The sequence below is a fragment of the Theropithecus gelada genome, chromosome 2, assembly GCF_003255815.1.
Source record: "Theropithecus gelada isolate Dixy chromosome 2, Tgel_1.0, whole genome shotgun sequence".
Classification (NCBI taxonomy): domain Eukaryota; kingdom Metazoa; phylum Chordata; class Mammalia; order Primates; family Cercopithecidae; genus Theropithecus; species Theropithecus gelada.
The window spans coordinates 40,873,034-40,893,513 of NC_037669.1; the positions used below are offsets into that span (position 1 = coordinate 40,873,034).

At 36.7% G+C, this 20,480-nt stretch overlaps 1 protein-coding gene across 1 annotated transcript in view; it reads left to right on the forward strand.

Annotated features, from left to right (window-relative positions):
* Window positions 1-20,480, forward strand: part of STXBP5L (syntaxin binding protein 5 like) — a 473,308-nt gene that overhangs the window by 112,019 nt on the left and 340,809 nt on the right. Inside the window, exons 4-5 of the mRNA XM_025375463.1 lie at window positions 4,064-4,145; window positions 7,794-7,894. Coding sequence (XP_025231248.1) covers window positions 4,064-4,145; window positions 7,794-7,894 — 183 coding nt within the window. The remainder of the gene's footprint in view (window positions 1-4,063; window positions 4,146-7,793; window positions 7,895-20,480) is intronic.

Genomic DNA, 20,480 nt, shown 5'->3' on the forward strand with positions numbered 1-20,480 from the left:
GTTTGTCATGATGTGGTATTAGAATGAGTCAGAAAATCTTTCTTCCTCTCAATTTTTCTGCAGGAATTTTATAGAATTGGCATTATTTTTTCCTCTAAATGTATCATAGATTTTATTTTATAAGTAATGGTATCTTGACCTGGAGTTTTCTTTGAGGAAATAATTTTAATTAGAATTAGTTTGTTTAGTTTCATTAATTTGTATAGTGCTGTTAAATTTCCTGCTTCTCCTTGGGTAATTTGTGTCTTTCTGGAAATTTGTCCATTTCATTTAGATTGTCAAATTTATTGGCATAATTTTGTAAATAATATTTGTTTGTTGTCTTTTTAATTTCTAAAGTTTTTTTGGTAATATTCCTTTCCTTATAGGAGATGTGTGTTATTTCTTTTTACCTTGATCACTCTGGCTGAAGGTTTATTAATTTCCTTGAATTTTTCAAACCAGCTTTTGGCTTCACTCTTTTTTTAATTGTTAATCTGTTTCTATTTTACTGATTTATCTGATCATCTTTATTATTGTTCTCCTTTTTTTCTGGTTTTGATATTAATTTGCTCTTCTTTTTCTAGCTTCTTAAGATGAAAGCTTACATAATTCAAGATATTTTCCTTTGCTAATATAGGTAGCAAAGGCTGTAAATTTTTCTCAAAGTGCCGCTTTAGCTGCATCTCACACCTTTGGTATGTTATATTTTTATTAGTGTGTTAAATTATTATCTAATTACTCTTATGGTTTTTTTTAATCAATGTTTATTTAGTAGTTTGTAATTTAATTTTCAAACATTTGGAGAGTTTTCTGGATGTTATTAATTTCTAATTCAATTATGGTCAGAAACTATACTCTTTATGATTTCAATACTTTCAAATGTTTTTATGCTTGTTTTATAGTTCGAAATATTTTATCTCTTAGTAATTGTTTCTTTTATACTTCAAAAATATACGTATTCTGCTCTTTTCGGGTTGTGTGTTTTATAAATGCCAATTGGGTCAAGTTGGTTGATAGTCTTTTATTTATGTCTTCTTCATTTTTACTGATTTTGTCTTATGTTAGTTATCGAGAAAGAGGTGTTAAAAACTCCAACTATAATTGTGAATTCATCTGTTTCTCTTTGTGGTTCTATCATTTTTGTATCATGTATTTTAAGCTCTGTAATTAGGTGTGTAATTTAGGATTTTTATGTTTTTTAAAAATAATTTGACCCACTTATTATTATGAAGTGACCACCTTTAACCCTGGTAATGTTCTGTGTTCTGAAATCAACTTTACTGTATATTAATATATCTTTCTACCTGTATCTTGATTAATGTTAGCATGGTGTATAATTTTCCATGTTTTAACTTTTAACCTATTTGTATATATTTAAAGGAGGTTTGTGTTCAAAGCACATACTTAGGTCTTGCATTTTTGTCTTCTCTGACAATCACTGCGTTTTAAATGGGGTGTTTACCCTGTTTGCGTTTAGTGTGGTATTGGTATGGTTGGGTATAAACCTACCATCTTGCTCTTTGTTTTCTATTTATCTTGCTAGTTCTTAGTTCCCCCCAACAATGTTCTGCTTGATTTTTTGTTAAACTTTTTAATGATTTCATTTTGTCTCCTTTGTTGGCTAATTTAGCTATAATAATCTTGGTGATTGCCTTATGATTTATATTAATAGTGTACAGCTGTACCTTATCAAAGTTTACCTTCAATTAATGTTATACTACTTTATGAATGGTACAATAGTAAAGTTTCTGTTTCTCCTACTATTGGCTTTTGTGATATTGTTAACATCATTTTACTTCTACATATGCTATAAACCACAAATGTACTATTATTATTTTTGCTTTAAACAGTAAATTATCTTTTAAAGATAACTTATATTTTATATTTACCCATATATTTATCATTTGAAATGTTCTTTATTCCTTTTTGTATATCCAGATACTATTTGATATCATTTCCCTTTTGCCTGAAGACCCTCTTTAACATTCCTTTTAGTGCAGGTCTTTTCAGGATGAGTTATTTCAGGTTTGTGTGTCTGAAAAGTGTCTTTATTTCACTTTCAGTTTTGAACACAATTTAATTTTGGTCATTATTTTTAAAAATATTTTATCTCTTCTCTCCCTCCTCTTTCTCTTTTTTATTACTCAAATTACCACTTATTAGGCCATTTGACAGTGATCCACAGTTCATTGGTGTGCTGTTCTTTCTCTATGCCTCAGTTATTTTTTTCTCTGTGTTATATTTTGGATAGTTTTTCTTGACTTATTTTCAAGTTCACTAATCTTCAATGTATTTTTTTTTAATCTCTAGATATTCTATTTGAGATAGTTAGGTAGGTAGATGGATGGATAGATAGATCTACCTTCTGTGTATCTACTTAACATGCTCAATCTCCTCTCTACCTTCTTCAACATATGCAATGTAGTATAATAAATGTTTTACTATCTCTGTCTATTATTTCTATCCTGTTTTATTTCTGGGTCTCTTTCTATTGATATTTCTCCTTGTTACAAGTTATATTTTTTAGTTCTCTGCATTGAATGGCATACCTCTTGAATTTTACCTTTTTGAGTGCTAAAGTTTTTTGTATTTGTATAATTATCCTTGATCTTTGTTTAGTATGCAGTTAAGTTATGTGGAATAGTTTGATCCTTTTGTAACCTGGTTTTAAGTATTGGTAAGCAGAACCAGAGCAGTCTTTATCTTAGGGAGGAATTTTTCCTCATACTGAGGTAATATTCTCTGAGTACTTTGCATGTGAATTCTGAGGGCTTGCACTTTTGCTGGTAGGAACATGAAAAATTCTTGCCTCAATATAAACTTTGCTTTCGGTTTGTTTTCTTGATTTCTTTTTCAAGAAGTATGCTTTTTCTTCTTGGTTTGTTCTTTCCTCAGTCTCAGGTAGTTTCCTCAAACTTATTCCTTCATTAGTACTTAGCTAAAGATTTGAGGAGGACCCTTCTGCAAATCTCTAGAGCTCTTTTTGTGTCACATTTTCTTCTTTGCTACTCAACCCTATGAACTCTAGTTGTCCCTGGCCTCCCTAGACTGTTAGTTCTGTCTCCTTACTCAGTAGGCCTGCTAGATTTTATCTGGGTTCCCCCTCCTTGTGCTGGAGTCTTGAAATTCTCTCTAGGCAGTAAACTGGGGCTATCATAAGCCTCGCCTTATATATTTTCTTTCTTTCGGGGATCATTGTCATTTCCTACCTGATGTGTAGTGTCTTAAAATTTGTTACATAAATTTGGTAAGATTTTTAATTGTTTTAGGTAGTGAGTAGATCTGGCCCACATTCCTCATTATGACCATAAGTGGAGACTCTCATCTAATTTATATCTTTATGCAAGCAAACAAATGATAAGTAAATATACATATGTATCAGATCATCTGGTATAGAATATGTAAGTAAATTTTGTTATATGGTGTTTTCTCATTCCTTTTTTTAACCTCCATTCCTCCTCCTTCCTTTTTTTCTCTCTATCTCTTCCCTATATGTTATGTAGTATAGTGTAGATGACTTGTTACTATTTATTTTCTAGTTTTCTTGTTTTTTTTTACCTTATTTGTAATGTTTTTCTATGTAGATATTTTATACTTTTATTTAGTCAACTATGTCAATCAATTTCTTTATGATCTCTGGGTTTTAAATTATGCTTAGAAGATTTTTTATATGTCAAGATTATCAACATATTTACCTGTGTCTTTTTTAACTCATCTTATGACTTAATTATGTCAAATTATTGACTCATTTTGAATTTATTTTAGTGAAAAAAGTGTTTAATCAATTAAAATATCTTAAATGAAATGAGGTGTATCTGGATTCCCAATTCTTTTTTAACTTCATGGAAAAAGCTGCTGTCTTTCAAATTCTTTACTGTCATTCTATTTTTCAAATTGTTGGAGTATTAAACATCTGAGCTATACAATTTAACTTACATCTACTAAGAGTAAGATTTTTCAACTATTTATAAAAATAAGGGAAACTAAAAAGCAAAACATCTGATGCTAAATAAGTTATTTTCTTTACTCATTAATATTGGTGCTAATTAAATGTTAGAATCCTTGACTTTTATTATATTAGACTCGGGAGACCTGGTGTTGATTGCTATTGCCAACATGAAAGTGGCGCAGCTGTCCTACAGCTCCAATTTTTGATCAATGAGGTAAGGATTATTTTTTGACTACTTAAATCACACACTCCCCCACTACACAGTGAATCAGTTAATGTAATTTTTAAATACTGTGATTTTAAATGCTTAAATATATATGCACTCAATATTACTTCTGATTACATTTTTCACAAAAGACTGTACTCCTGTATTGGTTTATTTATTAAATTCTAAAGAAAAAAGATTGTATATATCAGATTCTGTTATTGTTACTATATAGCATAATTTAGTTTAATTATTTAAATTTTTTAAAAAATCCTAATGTCCTTTGATTGCTTCACTGGCCACTAATTTTTTTTTCTATCCACTCACTTCCCACCAACTTAAATTTTTTAACCAAGGCCTAACTTCATGTTTTATCTTTATCTTCCCTGAAATGATCTTTTTGCTTATATACATATTGGCCCTTTTATCCGTATATATCTCCAAATGCATCTGTTGGAATAGATATGCATTTGTATTTATTTTGTGTCCATAGCTATTATGGGAATTAGCTCTCTACTTTATCTACATTTTTATAAAATTATGGTGATAAGGAACTCTCTGAAAACAAAATATGTATTTATGAAGCTCAGAGAGGTTGCAGATATTACATTAGTAGGAGGCTACTTGAGGCTTTCTTGAATCAGATTTTTATAGTGGAAATTAGAGTCTTCTAGAGCTTATTTTATATTAAGTGAGCCAGTCAATGCAAAAGTGCTTTAAAAGTTTGTGCCATGCCAAATGCAGGCACTTAGAAAATTGAATTCAGTGCCTCGGAAAAAAAAGTTTGGTTATTCTTTCACGGCATGACAATGATCTTTCATTCAGTGTCTGCATATATTTGCATATATCTATATCTGTATATCTTCCTAAGAACTTACATTGTAAATGTGGGTAAAATGTCTCATAGAACTTCATATCAGAGATAACCCGAGGCAAGAAAGATATTGGCAAATGCTCACTTTTCACTTCTCTTGGCTCAAAATCTTTCTCAGAAGACTGTGAGATCCTCTTTATTGACAAACCTAGCATATTTCAAATGTAGGCACACTTGCTGTGGGGTACTGAAATGAGAAAGGAAGGTAAAGAAAACATTTGAAAAATATTTCCTTGTAATAACTGCTCATTATTATCTAGAATGTCAGGCTTCTTGAGGTCTCAGTGCTACTCTGTATTTCCTTGTTGAGGAATCTCAGCTGTTTGCCTTCTGCATGGATATACACTTACAGGCATAATTTGTTTCCATGTGATTTGTATTGAATCTGATCCTTTGAGATTTGTCTTCCAGGTCCTAAATTTGCACCTGTGGTACATAACTAAGAATAAATAAAGACAAGCCTTCAACCTCCTTGCCTTGTTCACATCATTTATCCTGAACTACTCGCCCTCTGTACCTCACACAAAGTTTCTGTATCTTTTCCCAACTTCCCAGTTTCTGACCTGACTGGTTTTTCTATTCTTAGTTTTAAATATTTTTACAGATCTTTATAGTGCTTTTGGTAGGTTCACTTTGTTTTTATAAATGAACCTGGACACTCTGCTGATGTGCTTACTTTCACGTATCTGTCTCTGTTGGTGCTGTTAGGCTTAGTGGTATCGTTCACTTCCCTCCAATGATAAGTCACATCTCAGTTTTATCACAGAATTAAGAATGCTGGCTGGGCGCAGTGGCTGACGCTTGTAATCCTAGAACTTTGGGAAACTGAGGCAGGTGGATTACGAGGTTAAGAGATCAAGACCATCTGGGCCAAAATGGTGAAACCCTGTCTCTACTAAAAATACAAAAATTAGCTGGGCATGATGGCACACGCCTGTTGTCCCAGGTACCCGGGATGCTGAGGCAGGAGAATTGCTTGAACCTGGGAGGCAGAGGTTGCAGTGAGCTAAGATTGTACCACTGCACTCCAGCCTGGCAACAGAGCAAGACTCCATCTCAAAAAAAAAAAAAAAAATTACTGCGTTCCTCACTAGAATTATTTAGGTATTACACTAAGATATTATTGAATATATGCTACTTTAATTCCATTTTGCCTTTGGCATGTTATATCTTCTGTATAGCATGTAACTATCTCTTGTAGAGCATGTTTTATTGTTGTTACATATCATGTTCTATCCTCACCCTATCTCAGGTGAACTTCCACCTCTCTGGGAAATGAGACCAGTATACTGTATCTCAAAAAAATCAATTGTAGCTCATCAAATGCTTTCAAGGAATCCTAATAGATTTCTAGTTGGTTTATAGGAAGCATATGTACAGTATACAAATAAAACAGGCAAACAAACACAAAAATTCTCAAAGCATATATAAAATACCTCCTATTTCATGGCAGGAAATTATCTGAGTTCATGTTAAGATATATATATCAATATATACATCTTTGAACATGTATATAGGTAATTAGATACAAATATGCAAATCATATAAATTTCTAAATATTTTCGTGAATATGATCTTTGATTATGTTTCTATTTTTATAAAGCCATTCCTCTCTGAGACTAAAATCACTCATACCCAATATGAAGAGACCCATCATAGGATACATGAGCATTTTTTTGGCTTAGAAATTGTTACAGAAGGGCATTTAGATTCCTATCTTCTCTCTTCTAATTCAGAAAGAAGAAATAAATGCTAGCGATTTCAATATAGTTCTTCCTAGCATCTAATTGGGATATCTGTGATTGATACTGTAAACTATGAGAGATTACTTCTAACAAAGTACTTTGGAAAATATAAAAAGCCTTTCAGGTATCTCAGGACAACCAAGGTTCTGAAAGATCACTCTTAGAGAACACATTTAATGCTCTGGATTTAGGATCCATTAATGGATAAGCATCGACATTTTCAGCTGGTCAACTGTCATTATGGTAAAAGTTCTAACATTTTTAAATGATCTGATTTAACCCAGTAAATAAGTAGTTTAAGCATATAAGCAAAGTCATACAAACAGTTATTATCTGTCCATATGCTTTCTGCCACATTAAGAGGTAGAAAATATCCTATTGTATGTGAAATAGGATTCATTTGTATTTGGCGGTGCTGTATAAAAAGAATCTTAGTATAATTTTATAGTTATACTAAATTCTAGTTGGAGAAATGTTTTCTTTTATTATGGATATTTTCCTTTACTGTTGATGAAGCTTCTTAGACTATAAGAAGCAAATTAAATTATACCAAATACACTTTTTAGGAAGAATATACACTTTCCAAATATACAGAAAATTCTTGCACAGGAGAATTTTTATATGACCTGTATTCAATTTTGTAAGACTGCATTGAATATTTGCTTCTCTGTAAGGCTATATAGTATATGTGTAAATAATAGAAACAAAAACATCCCTAAACTATTTTTTCCCAAAGAAAAACCTTTAATGATCATAATGATGCTATAATAATTAATCCTCTCTATTGGTAAATAAATATTCCTTAAGCTAGTCTTTCTGACCGTCGAAATGCAGTGGGTCAGTTGCCTCTTCTACTTTCAGCATTCTTACCCTTCCTGATTGAAGTTTATGCACCTATCCTTCCTGATATTTCTGGATTATATAGACGCAAGTAACTCTTCAGGTAGTAAAAAAATTGAGTAAATTAGCTTGTTTGTGCTTCACAAAAACCCTTAATTAAGTAAATCACACACTTACTTTATCTTTTTTTTGTTCTAGGGTGCCTTGGTCAGTGCAAGTTCAGATGATACACTTCATTTGTGGAACCTTAGACAAAAAAGGCCAGCCATTCTCCATTCTCTTAAATTTAACCGAGAACGGTAAGAACCTATGGATTAAACAATTTCTTAATGTACAACAAAATTATTTCCTGAGGAAGTTTTTGTTAACTTGACAGGTTTTTTCCCTCATAATCTCAACAGCTAGAAATAATTTAATGTTTATGCTTACTTTCATAGTGGTTTCTTTTTTGTAGAAAATGCATAATTGATATAGATCCAGTCACCTACTAATGCAATGTTTATTAGCTTAAGGAACTTTTGGGCTGAAATTATGGGATTTTCTATGTATAGAATCATATTATCTTCAAAGAGAGATAGTTTGACTTCCTTTCTTCCTATTAATATTTACAAGCTTTTTATTTCTTTCTCTTGCATGATTGCTCTGCCTAGGACTTCCAGTACTATGTTAACTAGGAATGGTGAGAGATGGTATCTTTGTCTTGTTTTGGTTTTCAAGGGGAATGCTTCCAGCTTTTGCCCATTCAGTATGATGTTGGCTATGGGTTTGTCATAGATAGCTCTTGTTATTTTGAAATATGTTCCTTCAATGTCTAGTTCGTTGAGGGTTTTTGACATGAAGGACATCGAATTGTACCAGAAGCCTTTTCTGCATCTATTGAGATAGTCATGTGGTTTTTGTTTTCAATTCTGTTTATATAGTAAATCACATTTATTTATTTGTGATTATTAAACCAACCTTGCATCCCAGGATAAAGCCTGCTTGAGTGTGATTGATTAACTTTTTCATGTGCTGCAGAATTCAGTTTGCTAGTATTTTGTTGAGAATTTTTACATCTGTGTTCATCAAGGATATTGGCCTGAAGATTTTTTTGTTGTATTTCTGCAGGTTTTGGTATCAGGATGAAGCTGGCCGCATAGGATGAGTCAGAGAGGAGTTCCTCCTCCTCAATTTTTTAGAGTAGTTTCAGTTAGAATGGTACAAGCTATTCTTTATGCATCTAGTGGAATTTGGCTGTGAATCATTCTTGTCCTGGGTCCTTTATGGTTGGTAGGCTTTTTATTACTGATTTAATTTTGGAACTCTTTATTGATCTGTCCAGGGATTCAATTTCTCCCTAGCTCAATCTTGGGAGTTTGTATGTTTCCAGGAATATATTCATTTCTTTTAGGTTTTCTAGTCTGTGTGCATAGAGGTGTTCATAGCAGTCTCTGAGGGTTTTTTATATTTCTGTGGGGCTGGTGGTAATGTCTTTTTTGGCGCTTATGATTGTTTATATGGATCTTCTCTCTTCTTCTCTTTATTAGCTTAGCTAGTGGTCTATCATATTTCTTATGTCAAAAAATCAACTCTTGTACTCATTGATCTTTTGTATGTTTTTTTTTGCATCTTAGTTTCCTTCATTTCAGCTCTGATTTTAGTTATTTCTTGTCTTTTGCTAGCTTTGGGTTTGTTTTGTATTGTTTCTCTAGTTTCTCTAGGTGTAATGTTTGGTTGCTAATTTGAGATTTTATGAATTTTTGATGTGGACCTTTAGCACTATAAACTTTCCTCTTAGCACTACTTTAGCTGTGTCCTAGAGATTCTGGTATGTTTTCTTGGTTCTCAGTAGTTTCAGAGAATTTCCTGATGTCTGCCATAATTTCATTGTTTACCCAAAGGTTAGGACCAGGTTATTTAATTTCCATCCAATTGTATGGTTTTGAGTGATTTTCTTAGTATTTATTTTTATTTTCATTGCATTATGGCCTGAGAGTGTGGTTGGTCTGGTTTCATTTTTTTAGATTTTCTGAGGATTGTTTTATGTCCAATTGTGTGGTTGATTTTAGAGCATGTGCTATGTGCAGATGAGAAGACAGTATATTCTGTTCCTTTTGGGTAGAGCATTTTGTAGACGTCTAATAGTTCCATTTGGTCAAGTGTTAAGTTTAGATCCTGGAAATCTTTGTTAATTTTCTGACTGGATGGTCTATCTAAAAACCGTCAGTAGGGTGTTGAAGTCTCCCACTATTATTGTTGGTAATCTAAGTCTCTTCGTAGGTCTCTGAGAACTTGCTTTATGAATCTGAGTGCTCCTGTGTTGGGTGCATATATATTTAGGAAAGTTAGGTATTCTTGTTGAATTGAACCCTTTACCATTATGTAATGTCCTTCCATGTCTTTTTTGATCTTTGTTGGTTTAAAGTATGCTTTGTCTGAAATTAGAATAGCAACCCCTGCTTTTTTCTGTTTTCTATTTGCTTGTTAGATTTTCCTTTATCCCTTTACATTGAGCCTATGGGTGTCATTACATGTGAGATGGGCCTCTTGAAGACAGCATACCATTCAGTCCTGCTTCTTTATACAGCTTGCCACTCCGTGACTTTTAATCGGAGAATTTAGCCCATTTACATTCAAGTTTAATATTGGTATGTGTGGATTTGATCCTTTCATCATGTTTCTAGCTGGCTATTGTGCAGACTTGTTCATGTGGTTGCTTTATAGGATCAATAGTTTTTATACCTAAGTGTGTTTTTGTAGTAGCTTGTAACAGTCTTCGCTTTCCATATTTAGTACTCCTTTCAGGACTTCTTGTAAGGCAGGTCTGGTGGTCATGAATTCCCTTAGCATTTGCTTATCTGGAAAGGATCTAATTTCTGTGAGGCTTATGAAGCTCAGTTTGGCTGGATATGAAATTCTTGCTTGGAAATTGTTTTCTTTAAAAAGGCTGAATATAGACCCCTAATTTCTTCTGGCTTGTAAGGTTTCTATTGAAAGGTCCTCTGTTAGCCTAATGGGGTTTCCTTTGTAGGTGACTTGCTTCTTCTCTCCAGCTGCCTTTCACTTTTTCTCTTTTATTTTAGCCTTGGAGAATCTGAAGATTATGTGTCTTGGCCATGGTCTTTTGTGTAGTACCTCACATTGGTACTGAATTTGTATTTTGGCCTCTCTAGTGAGGCTGGGGATGTTTTCATGGATGATATTCTGAAATATATTTTCCAAGTTGCTTGCTCTCTCTTTATCTCTTTCAGGGACACCAATGAATTATAGATTTGGTCTTTTTACATAATCCCTTATTTTTTTAGTGTTTTGTTCATTTTTTTTCTCTAACCAAGTTAGTTCAGAGAACCAGTCATTGAGCTCTCAGATTCTTTCCTGAACTTGGTCTATTATTTTGTTGATACTTACAATTACATTATGAAATTCTTGTAGTGTGTTTTCCACTCTATCAGATCAGTTTGAGTCTTTTTTTTTTTTTTTTTGAGACAGAGTCTCTCTCTGTTGCCCAGGTTGAAGTGCAGTGGCACAATCTTGGTTCACTGCAACCTCCGCCTCTCTGGTTCTAGCGATTCTCCTGCCTCAGCTTCCTGAGTAGCTGGGACTACAGGTGCACAGCACCATGCCTGGCTAATTTTTGTATTTTTAGTAGATGGGCTTTCACCATCTTGGCCAGGATGGTCAATCTCATGACCTCATGATCCATCTGCCTTGGCCTCCCAAAGTGCTGGGATTACAGGCATGAGTCACCACACCCGGCTGAGTATTTCTTATAATGGCCATTTCATCTATCAGTTCTTGTATCATTTTATTATAATCCTTAGATTCCTTGTATTGGGCTTCCACTTTCTCCTGAATCTTCATGATCTTCATTTCTATCTAGATTCTGAATTCTATTTCTGCTATTTCAGTCTGGTTAAGAATTCTTGCTGGGGAACTAGTGTGATTTTTTGTGCGAAAGGAGACACTCTGGATTTTTGAGTTGCCAGAGTTGTTGTGCTGGGTCTGTGTGGGCTGATTTTCCATCAACTGTGGTGTAATTTGAGTATAGTCAGTTGACTTCCTTTCTGGATGTTTTCAGAGGACTGAGACTTTATGCAGGACATTTATTTGTAGCTGAGTTCTTGTCCTTGGTTTCACAGGGAGGTAGATATATTAGCAAAATGATTTTGATGTTGAAAAATATTTTTGGGTTGTGATCCAGTAGATGCCACTTAAGCATAATGAGCAGTAGGCAAGCTTTGCTCAGCAATGTGGCACCTCTATTTCTTCTCAACTGTAGTCTCTTAGTGTTCTGAAAGTGGGCTCCTCTCCCACTTGAGTGCTGGCTACATGTCATTTCTTGGTACTCCCAGGCTGCACACCACAGCCCTGGGGCAAGCTCAGGCTTTATGTTCCTTACCTTGCTTGGAGACAACAGGGGAAGGAAACTTGCCAAGGTCAGTGACTGTGGCTGAGGACCTTTCACTTGTCTCTTGGGGCTCTACCCTAGAGAAATGCAGAGCTGCTGACAGTGCAGTCAGCCTGGTGTGAGGTGGCTGTATTATGGGCCCAAGCTTGGGGGGCACTGCCTGGTGATGAGCAGGGGGGATGGAGGGCTCATGGGGGAGACAGACTAGCCTCTTCTCCTTAGGGCAGCTGCAGTTTGTTCAAGGTGTAGTTAAAGCATTCAGATCTTTGCTGCTTTCTCAGTCTGAGGTTGATATGGTGGGCGGTGGGGGACAGAGAAATGTTGGGTAGAGAAGGGTGGTGTCCCTGGCAAGGGCTTCACCCTCAGGCCTTTGCCTGTGAACCTATGTGAGAACAGGCACTACTGTTTTGCTCCCAAATGTTGTATTTTCCAAGACCACTCTGGCCTGCCATGCCCCCATCCTGTGCCCATATAAACCTGAGAGACCTTAGCGGGCATGACACACACAAGTGGCTGAACATCAAAAGGAGCAGAAGAGCACACTGACAGACACCAGCAGACACAGGCAGGCCATCAAGGTGGGACGATGCAGAATTCATTTGGGGCTGGACTCCAGGGAAAGGCCACCTTCCCACTCCACCTCACCTTTTGTTCCCCATCCACCTCACTGAGGGCTACCTCCACCACTCAATAAAACTTTGCACCCATCCTCCAAGCCCACTTGTCATCTGATTTTTCTGGTATACTAGGGCAAGAATCTGGGATACAGAAAGCCCTCTGTCCTTGCCATAAGGCAGAGGGTCTAATTGAGCTGATTAACATAAGCCACCTGCAGACAGCAAAACTGGAAGAGCCCACTGTAACAGCCCACTGTAACACACACCCACTGGAGCTTTGGGAGCTGTAAGCACTCAACCCTAGACACTGCCATGGGGTCAAAGCCCCAAAGCACTCCCCATGATCTGCCCATCTGCATACTACCCCCTAGGGGTTTGAGCAGCAGGGCACAGAAGAAGCAAGCCACACCGCTGTCGCATGTACTGTGATGGGGATAAAGGAACATTCCTCCTGTTTCAAGGGCAGAAAGGGTAGTACCACTGCAGTGGCAGTGGTAGAGGGGCTTTCAGTTGCCTCTGGGAGCTCTCTCTGAGGGAACACAGAACATTGTTACTGAGGATGTTCACCCGAGGGGGTGGTGCCTGCCTGCCCTGCTGGCCTGAGCTGGGGGCCCTGCTTGGTGAAGAGGAGGGGCTGGAAGGTTCACAAAGAGGAGACTGGGCTTGTCTCTTTATAGTGACTGTGTTATGCTAGCAGTGTGAATAAAGTCCTCAGGCTCTTTGTTTCATCTATAGTCCAAGGGCAGCAAGGGCAGAACTGCTGCCAAGGCAGTAGCAGAGAGGCTTTTCCTTCCTTCTGGGAGCCCCGCCCCAGGGAAACACAAAGCCACCAGCAGTGGGAATGTTCAGCTGAGGATGAGGCAGCTGTTCTGCTGTCCCAACCCAGGGACCCTGCTTGGTGAAGAGTTGGGAGTGAGAACTCACAGGGAAGACAGACTGGGCTACTCTCTGTACTATGGCTTCAATGTGGTGTAGGTTCCAGTGTAACAACCAGGCCCTTTGTTCCTTCCCCAGCCTGAGGGCAGTGAGTGCAGTACCACTGCAGCTGCTATGGTAGAAGGGCTGTGGGTTGTCTCTGGGATTTCCTCCTCAGTGAAATGGAGAGCTGCCACCTACTGAAGTGCTCAGGCAGGGCAGGGTGATTGTGCTGGGAGCCCAGGTCAAGAGGCGCACTACCCAGTGAAGAGTAGTGGAGGCATGTGGACAAGTCTGGCTGCTTTTCCATAAAGTGGCTGTGTTGTGCTAGAGGTTTCTATCGGTTCCCAACCACTATAATTCCTCTCAGTCTCTAGGGTAACAGGAGCAAGGGCTGCAGGGCAGCAAAAATTGTGGATTGCTTGCTTCTTCTCTGAGCTCTGTCCCAGAAAAGCATAGAGCTGCTACTAGCCTGAGAGCTTAGGTGGGGGGTGGCTGGAGACCCCAGTAGGGAGCCACTGCCCAGAGAAGCATAACAGGGTTGGGGACTCATGTAGAAAACAGTTTGCTGCTTTTCTGTAAGGTGGCTGCACTCTGCGAGGGGTTGATGGTAGTCCCTAATCACTGTGTACCCTCCTGATCTTGAGAGCATCAGGAGGGAAGGTTGTAGAGCAACAAACAAGGTGGCCTGCCTCTCCCTCTGAGAGCTCTGTCCCAGGGAAGTGGAGAGCTGGTAGTAGCCCAAGAGCCCAGTGTGGGGTGACTGAGGTTCTAGGTCAGGAGGCCTTGCTCAGTGAGAAGTAGCAGGGATAGGGGCACATGTGGAAAACAGTCTGGCTACTTTTCCTTAAGGTGGCTGCCTTGTACTGGGTGTCTACATTGCCCCTAATCACTGCATACCCTCCCCAGCCTGAGGTCACACAGGAGGGAGGGTTGTGGATGTGGTCTGCCTCTCCCTCTGGGAGCTTGTCCCAGAAAAGCACAGAGCCGCTCCTGATCTGAGAATTCTGGTAGGACTATGGTGGCCTCACTAGTGTCCCAGGCCGGTGGGCCTTGTTACTCTTCAGCCACATGAATTCGGCCCCTTTCCTGGGGATGTGTGAGGGAGCCTGGCCTCCTCCATTGCTAGAGCTGCAGCTGCTGGTGTTGAGGTGCCTGGGGATCCAATACTCCTCGGAGCCTGGAGGCCCTGGTTGCGGGGATCATGAGAAATGGGATCCTGAGTCCAAGGATGCAAAGGTCCATGGCAAAAGTGTGAAACCCTGGGGACTGTCACTCACTCACTGTTCCCTGTGGTGCAAGGACTTCCCTGGCTCCATGCCACTTTTGGATGGGCAATTGTCCTGTCTAGCTCTTCTCTGTTCACTGTGGGTGATGCTGTTTCCCTGATAAATCCCCATGTTTCCACCTGGATGTTCTGGTTGAAGAGCTAGCGTCCATTCACCACTGTTTTTTCTCTCCATGAGAGTGGTGCTCATTAACCACTTCTAGTCAGCTATCTTGCCCCAAATCTCTGTACTTAGTCTTTTTTTTTTTTTTAATGAGGAAGGGAATTTATATTTTAGATATTTCTGAAACTAGATAGGACTTATTTCTTTAGTCCTAATTTTGGTTATTTTAGTTTAAAATAAGTAATGTAGCAGAAATTTCAAGAATATCGAAAAAATTTAAGATCAGTAAAGAGTTGTTATACTATTTATTTTTCTTTACCAGTAAAATATTACCCATTTAGATTACCATATTGATTTTATCTTTCTCTCTGCTGGTAAGATTTTTCTTCTAATATGTTGAGTAGATTTGACTGTATAGTTTTATGTGGTTGGACAGAGTGTTTTTATTTCTCCCTCACAATTGGAATATTGAAGGAAATGTTCTGGCCCCTTTTATGGCCTTTTTGGGAGGAAGAATTGATTAGTGGTGATGATTTCCAGTTGTAATTTTATTATCTCAACTGAATTAGATTAATTGGTAGAAATATAAAAGAGCAAGCTGACAGATTTGAGATAAGTTTCAATCACAGGAACTTTGAAAATGTTTTAATGCTTACATTAAAGATAAATGTGATATTTATCTCTTAAGAAAGATACATACATATTGTCATATAAGTTGAGAATATTCATTACGATCATAACTTATTGTAGGAGATGAAATTATCAAAGTATGGTGAATGGGAGGTTCAGGTCATTTAGGATAATTTAATCAAGCATCTTTTGGGACAGTCTCCAAAACATCTGATATTAGCCATATAATTATGTAAATTTTCTAAGTATGCGTATGTTTATGCTAAATGTGTTTTGGTTTATAGAATTTATACTATAAATTTGAGCTTATTTTATTAAGGCACCTACAGTCTTTAGTCTTACAATGTTTGAAGGTAGCAACCAGTCTTAGATTGTTAAGTAATAGGCTTTTATTATTATTATTACTATTATTGGAGTATTGTTATTGGAGACAGGGTCCCACTCTGCCTCCCAGGCTGGAGTGCAATGGTGTGATCATAGCTCACTGCAGCCTCAAACTCCTGGGCTCAAGCAGTCCTCCTTCCTCAGCCTCCTTAAGTGCTGGGACTATGGGCATGTGCTACCATGCCCAGCTATTTGTTTTTTAAAGTAGAGATGGTTTCTTACTATGCTTTTTTTGAGACAGGGTCTCACTTGTCACCTAAGCTGGAGTACAGTAGCATGAGCATGGCTCACTACAACCTTGAATTCCTAGGCTTGAGCAGTCCTCCTACCTTAGCCTCCTGAGGTGTGCACTATGATGCCTGGCTAATGTTAATTTTTTTTTTTTTTTTTTGGCAGAGGCAGAGTCTCTCCATGTTGCCCAGGCTGGTTTCAAATTCCCGGGCTCAATCTCTCCTCCCACCTTAGCCTCCTGATTAGCTGGACCATAGGTGTGCACTACGATGCCTGGCTAATTTTTAATTTTTGTTGTTGTTGTTTTTTTTTTTGTAGAGACAGAGTCTCTCCATGTTGCACAGGCTGGTTTCAAATTCCTGGGCTCAAGCAATCCTCCCACCTTAGCCTCCCAAAGTGCTGGGATTAGAGGCATGAGCCACTGTGCTTGGCCTGGGGTTCTCACTGTGTTGCCTAGGCTAGACTTGAACTACTGGGCTCAAGCTATCCTCCTGTCTTGGCCTCACAAAGTATTAGGATTACAAGTATGAACCATTGCATCTGGTAAGGCTTATATATTCTGTTTCTGGTGGATGATCCTTGGACTTCTTACAAATACAATTTTAAACCTAAATAAGGAAGAAAAAAAAGTCTTGATTTTTGTAATGCATGATCTTAGTAGTGAATAAAATAAAACACTCATATTTTAGGCGTAGCAGTCCTTGCTATCACAATCATAAATGTATATAATACTGGAGAAAGCATAGCATTGTTTTATATGGCTTTTGAGTGAAATTCAAATGTAGGCTATGACATATAGACCCTTAAATTATCTGTACTTATGTATATTTAATTTTTCTTACTCTAGTGTTCTGCTACTTATTATCAGAGAATTTCTGAAAAATATTAGTTAAACTGGCAGGAAGCAATATTTTGTTGAAAACTCTATAATTTATGAGATCTCTGGCAAACTTGATCCATCTGAATTGACTTTTGCAGACCCAATTTATAACCCACATTTAAAATATTATTTTATAAAGGCAATTTGAATTGGCTTTGATTCTTTTCAAAGTGTTGCATAACTAATACATTTACTGGGTTTGACATTCAAAAGGTACAACAGTATATACAATAAAGGATCTTTCTTCTATTCCTGTCCTCTGGACACTTACTTAGTTCCCCTCAGCAGAGCTAAACAGTGTAATTAATTTATTGTTTCTTTATAGACATTCATTATGTACATATATAAGCAAATACAATATGTAACATAATTTTATTTCTTATACATACATAAGCAAAATAGAAAATCATATATTTTCATATATAGAGAGAATATCATTTTTTTTGGTTAAACAAATTAGCAAGACCTTTAAACAAATTAGCGAGGTCTTTATAGCATAAAGAGGGAAAAAAGCAAGACACAAAATATACATATATATTTATATATATTTTATATACACACAATATATTGTTAAACAAATTAGCAAGATCATTAGAGTATATTATAAAGAAGGAAGAAAGCAAGACACAAAACTGTATAACATGCTACATAAAATGAAAATAAATAAACTACAGCTAAATGCAAATGGATGAAACTCATAAATACGTTGCTGAGCAAAAGAAGCTGAAAGCAAACACTGCATATATATTATTCCATTTTTATATGCGTCAAAAAACAGGCAAATTATACTATGTTAATGTAGCATGTTATACAGTTTTGTGTCTTGCTTTTTTCCCTCTTTATAATATATTCTAAAGGATCACTCTTTATATAGACTCTCCCCTATTTTTTCGTTTGTGTGTAAATTTTACTGAATCATCAGGAAACTGTTTAAATCTTAAGTGTATACCTTGAAATAACTTTGCCGTTGTATAACAAACACCTAAGTCAAGATACAGAAACTTACTAGAATCACAGAAACTCCCCTATGTTACCTTCCAGTCACTTACCCCCAGGTATCCTAATTTCCAACTCTATAGATTAATTTTGCCTGTTTTTGACATGTATAAAAATGGAATACTGTATATGTAGTTGCTTGCTTTTGGATTCCTTTGCTCAGCACTGTATTTATGAGTTTTATCCATGTTGCATTTAGCTGTAGTTTACTTATTTTCATTGTTATGTAGTATTCTATTTCATGAATATTCCACAATTTGATTAACCATTCTATTTTAGTTCTTTTTCTTAAACTTAACTTTTGCATTTCTATTTTTTGTAACATTTATTTCTTTAGAAAATATATCAATAATTTGGTATAATTATAAAGAATATTATTTTTTGATTCTCTTTACAGCTCTTTTTGTCTGTCTCTCATTCTCTCTCTCTCTCAATCACTCTCTCTATCTTCCAAATACACACTATAGCCTGACTCATCATATTGTTTTGTGTCTCCCAGGTAGCATAGCACCTTCCTCTTTTATGTATTTATTTTTGTTATTGTTGTTGTTTTAATTTTTTCTTATTATACTTTAAATTCTGGGATACATGTGCAGAAAGTGCAGGTTTGTTACATAGGTATACATGTGCCATGGTGGTTTGCTGCACCCATCAATCCGTCATCTACATTAGGTATTTCTCCTAATGCTATCCCCTCCCCTAGACCCCCATCCCCCAACAGGCCTGGTGTGTGACATTCCCCTCCCTGTGTCCATGTGTTCTCATTGTTCAACTCCCATTTATGAGTGAGAATATGCAGTGTTTGGTTTTCTGTTCTTGTCTTAGTTTGCTGAGAATCATGGTTTCCAGCTTCATCCATGTCCCTGCGAAGGACATGAACTAATCCTTTTTTATGGCTGCATAGTATTCCATGGTGTACATGTGCCACATTTGCTTTATCCAGTCCATCACTGATGGGCATTTGGGTTGGTTGCAAGTCTTTGCTATTGTGAACAGTGCTGCAATAAACATACATGTGCATATGTCTTTATAGTAGAATGATTTATAATCCTTTGGGTATATACCCAGTAATGGGATTGCTGAGTCAAATGGTATTTCTGATTCTAGATCCTTAAGGAATCACCACACTGTCTTCCACAATGGTTGAACTAATTTACACTCCCACCAGCAGGGTAAAAGTGTTCCTATTTCTCCACATCCTCTCCAGCATCTGTTGTTTCCTGACTTTTTAATCATAACCATTCTAACTGGCATGAGATAGTATCTCATTGTGGTTTTGATTTGCATTTCTCTAATGACTGGTGATGATGAGCTGTTTTTCGTATGTTTGTTGGCTACATAAATGTCTTCTTTTGAGGAGTGTCTGTTTATATCCTTCACCCACATTTTGATGGGGTTGTTTATTTCCTTGTACATTTGTTTAAGTTCTTTGTAGATTCTAGATATTAGCCTTTGTCAGATGAATACATTGCAAAAAATGTTCTCCCATTCTGAAGGTTGCCTGTTCACTCTGATGATAATTTCTTTTGTTGTGCAGAATCTCTGTAGTTTAGTTAGATCCCATTTGTCAGTTTTACCTTTTGTTGCCATTGCTTTTGGTGTTTTGGTCATGAAGTCTTTGCCCATGCCTAAGTCCTAAATGATATTGCATAGTTTTTCTTCTAGGATTTTTATGGTTTTAGGTCTTACCTTTAAGTCTTTAATCCATCTTGAGTTAATCTTTGTGTAAGGTGTAAGGAAGGGGTCCAGTTTCAGTTTTCAGGATGTGGCTAGCCAGTTTTCCCAACACCATTTATTAAATAGAGAATCCTTTCCTCATTGCTTGTTTTAGTCAGGTTTGTCAAAGATCATAATGGTTGTAGATGTGTGGTATTATCTCTGAGGCCTCTGTTGTGTTTCATTGGTCTGTATATCTGTTTTGTTATGAATACTATGGTGTTTTGGTTACTGTAGCCTTGTAGTATAGTTTGAAGTCAGATAGTATGGTGCCTCCAGCTTTGTTCCTTTTGCTTAGGATTGTCTTGGCTATGTGGGTTCTTTTATGGTTCCATGTGAAATTTAAAGTAGTTTTTTTCTAATTCTGTGAAGAGTGTCAATGGTAGCTTGTTGGGGATAGTATTGAATCTATAAATTACTTTGGGCAGTATGGCCATTTTCACAATATTGATTCTTCCTATCCATGAGCATGGAATGTTTTTCCATTTGTTTGTGTCCTCTCTTATTTCCTTGAGCAGTGGTTTGTAGCTCTCCTTGAAGAGGTCCTTCACATCCTTTGTAAGTTGTATTCCTATGCATTTTATTCTCTTAGTAGCAATGGTGAATGGGAGTTCACTCAGGATTTGGCTGTTTGTCTATTATCGGTGTATAGGAATACTTGTGATTTTTGCACATTGATTTTGTATTCTGAGACTTTGTTGAAGTTGTTTATCAGCTTAAGGAGATTTGGGGCTGAGA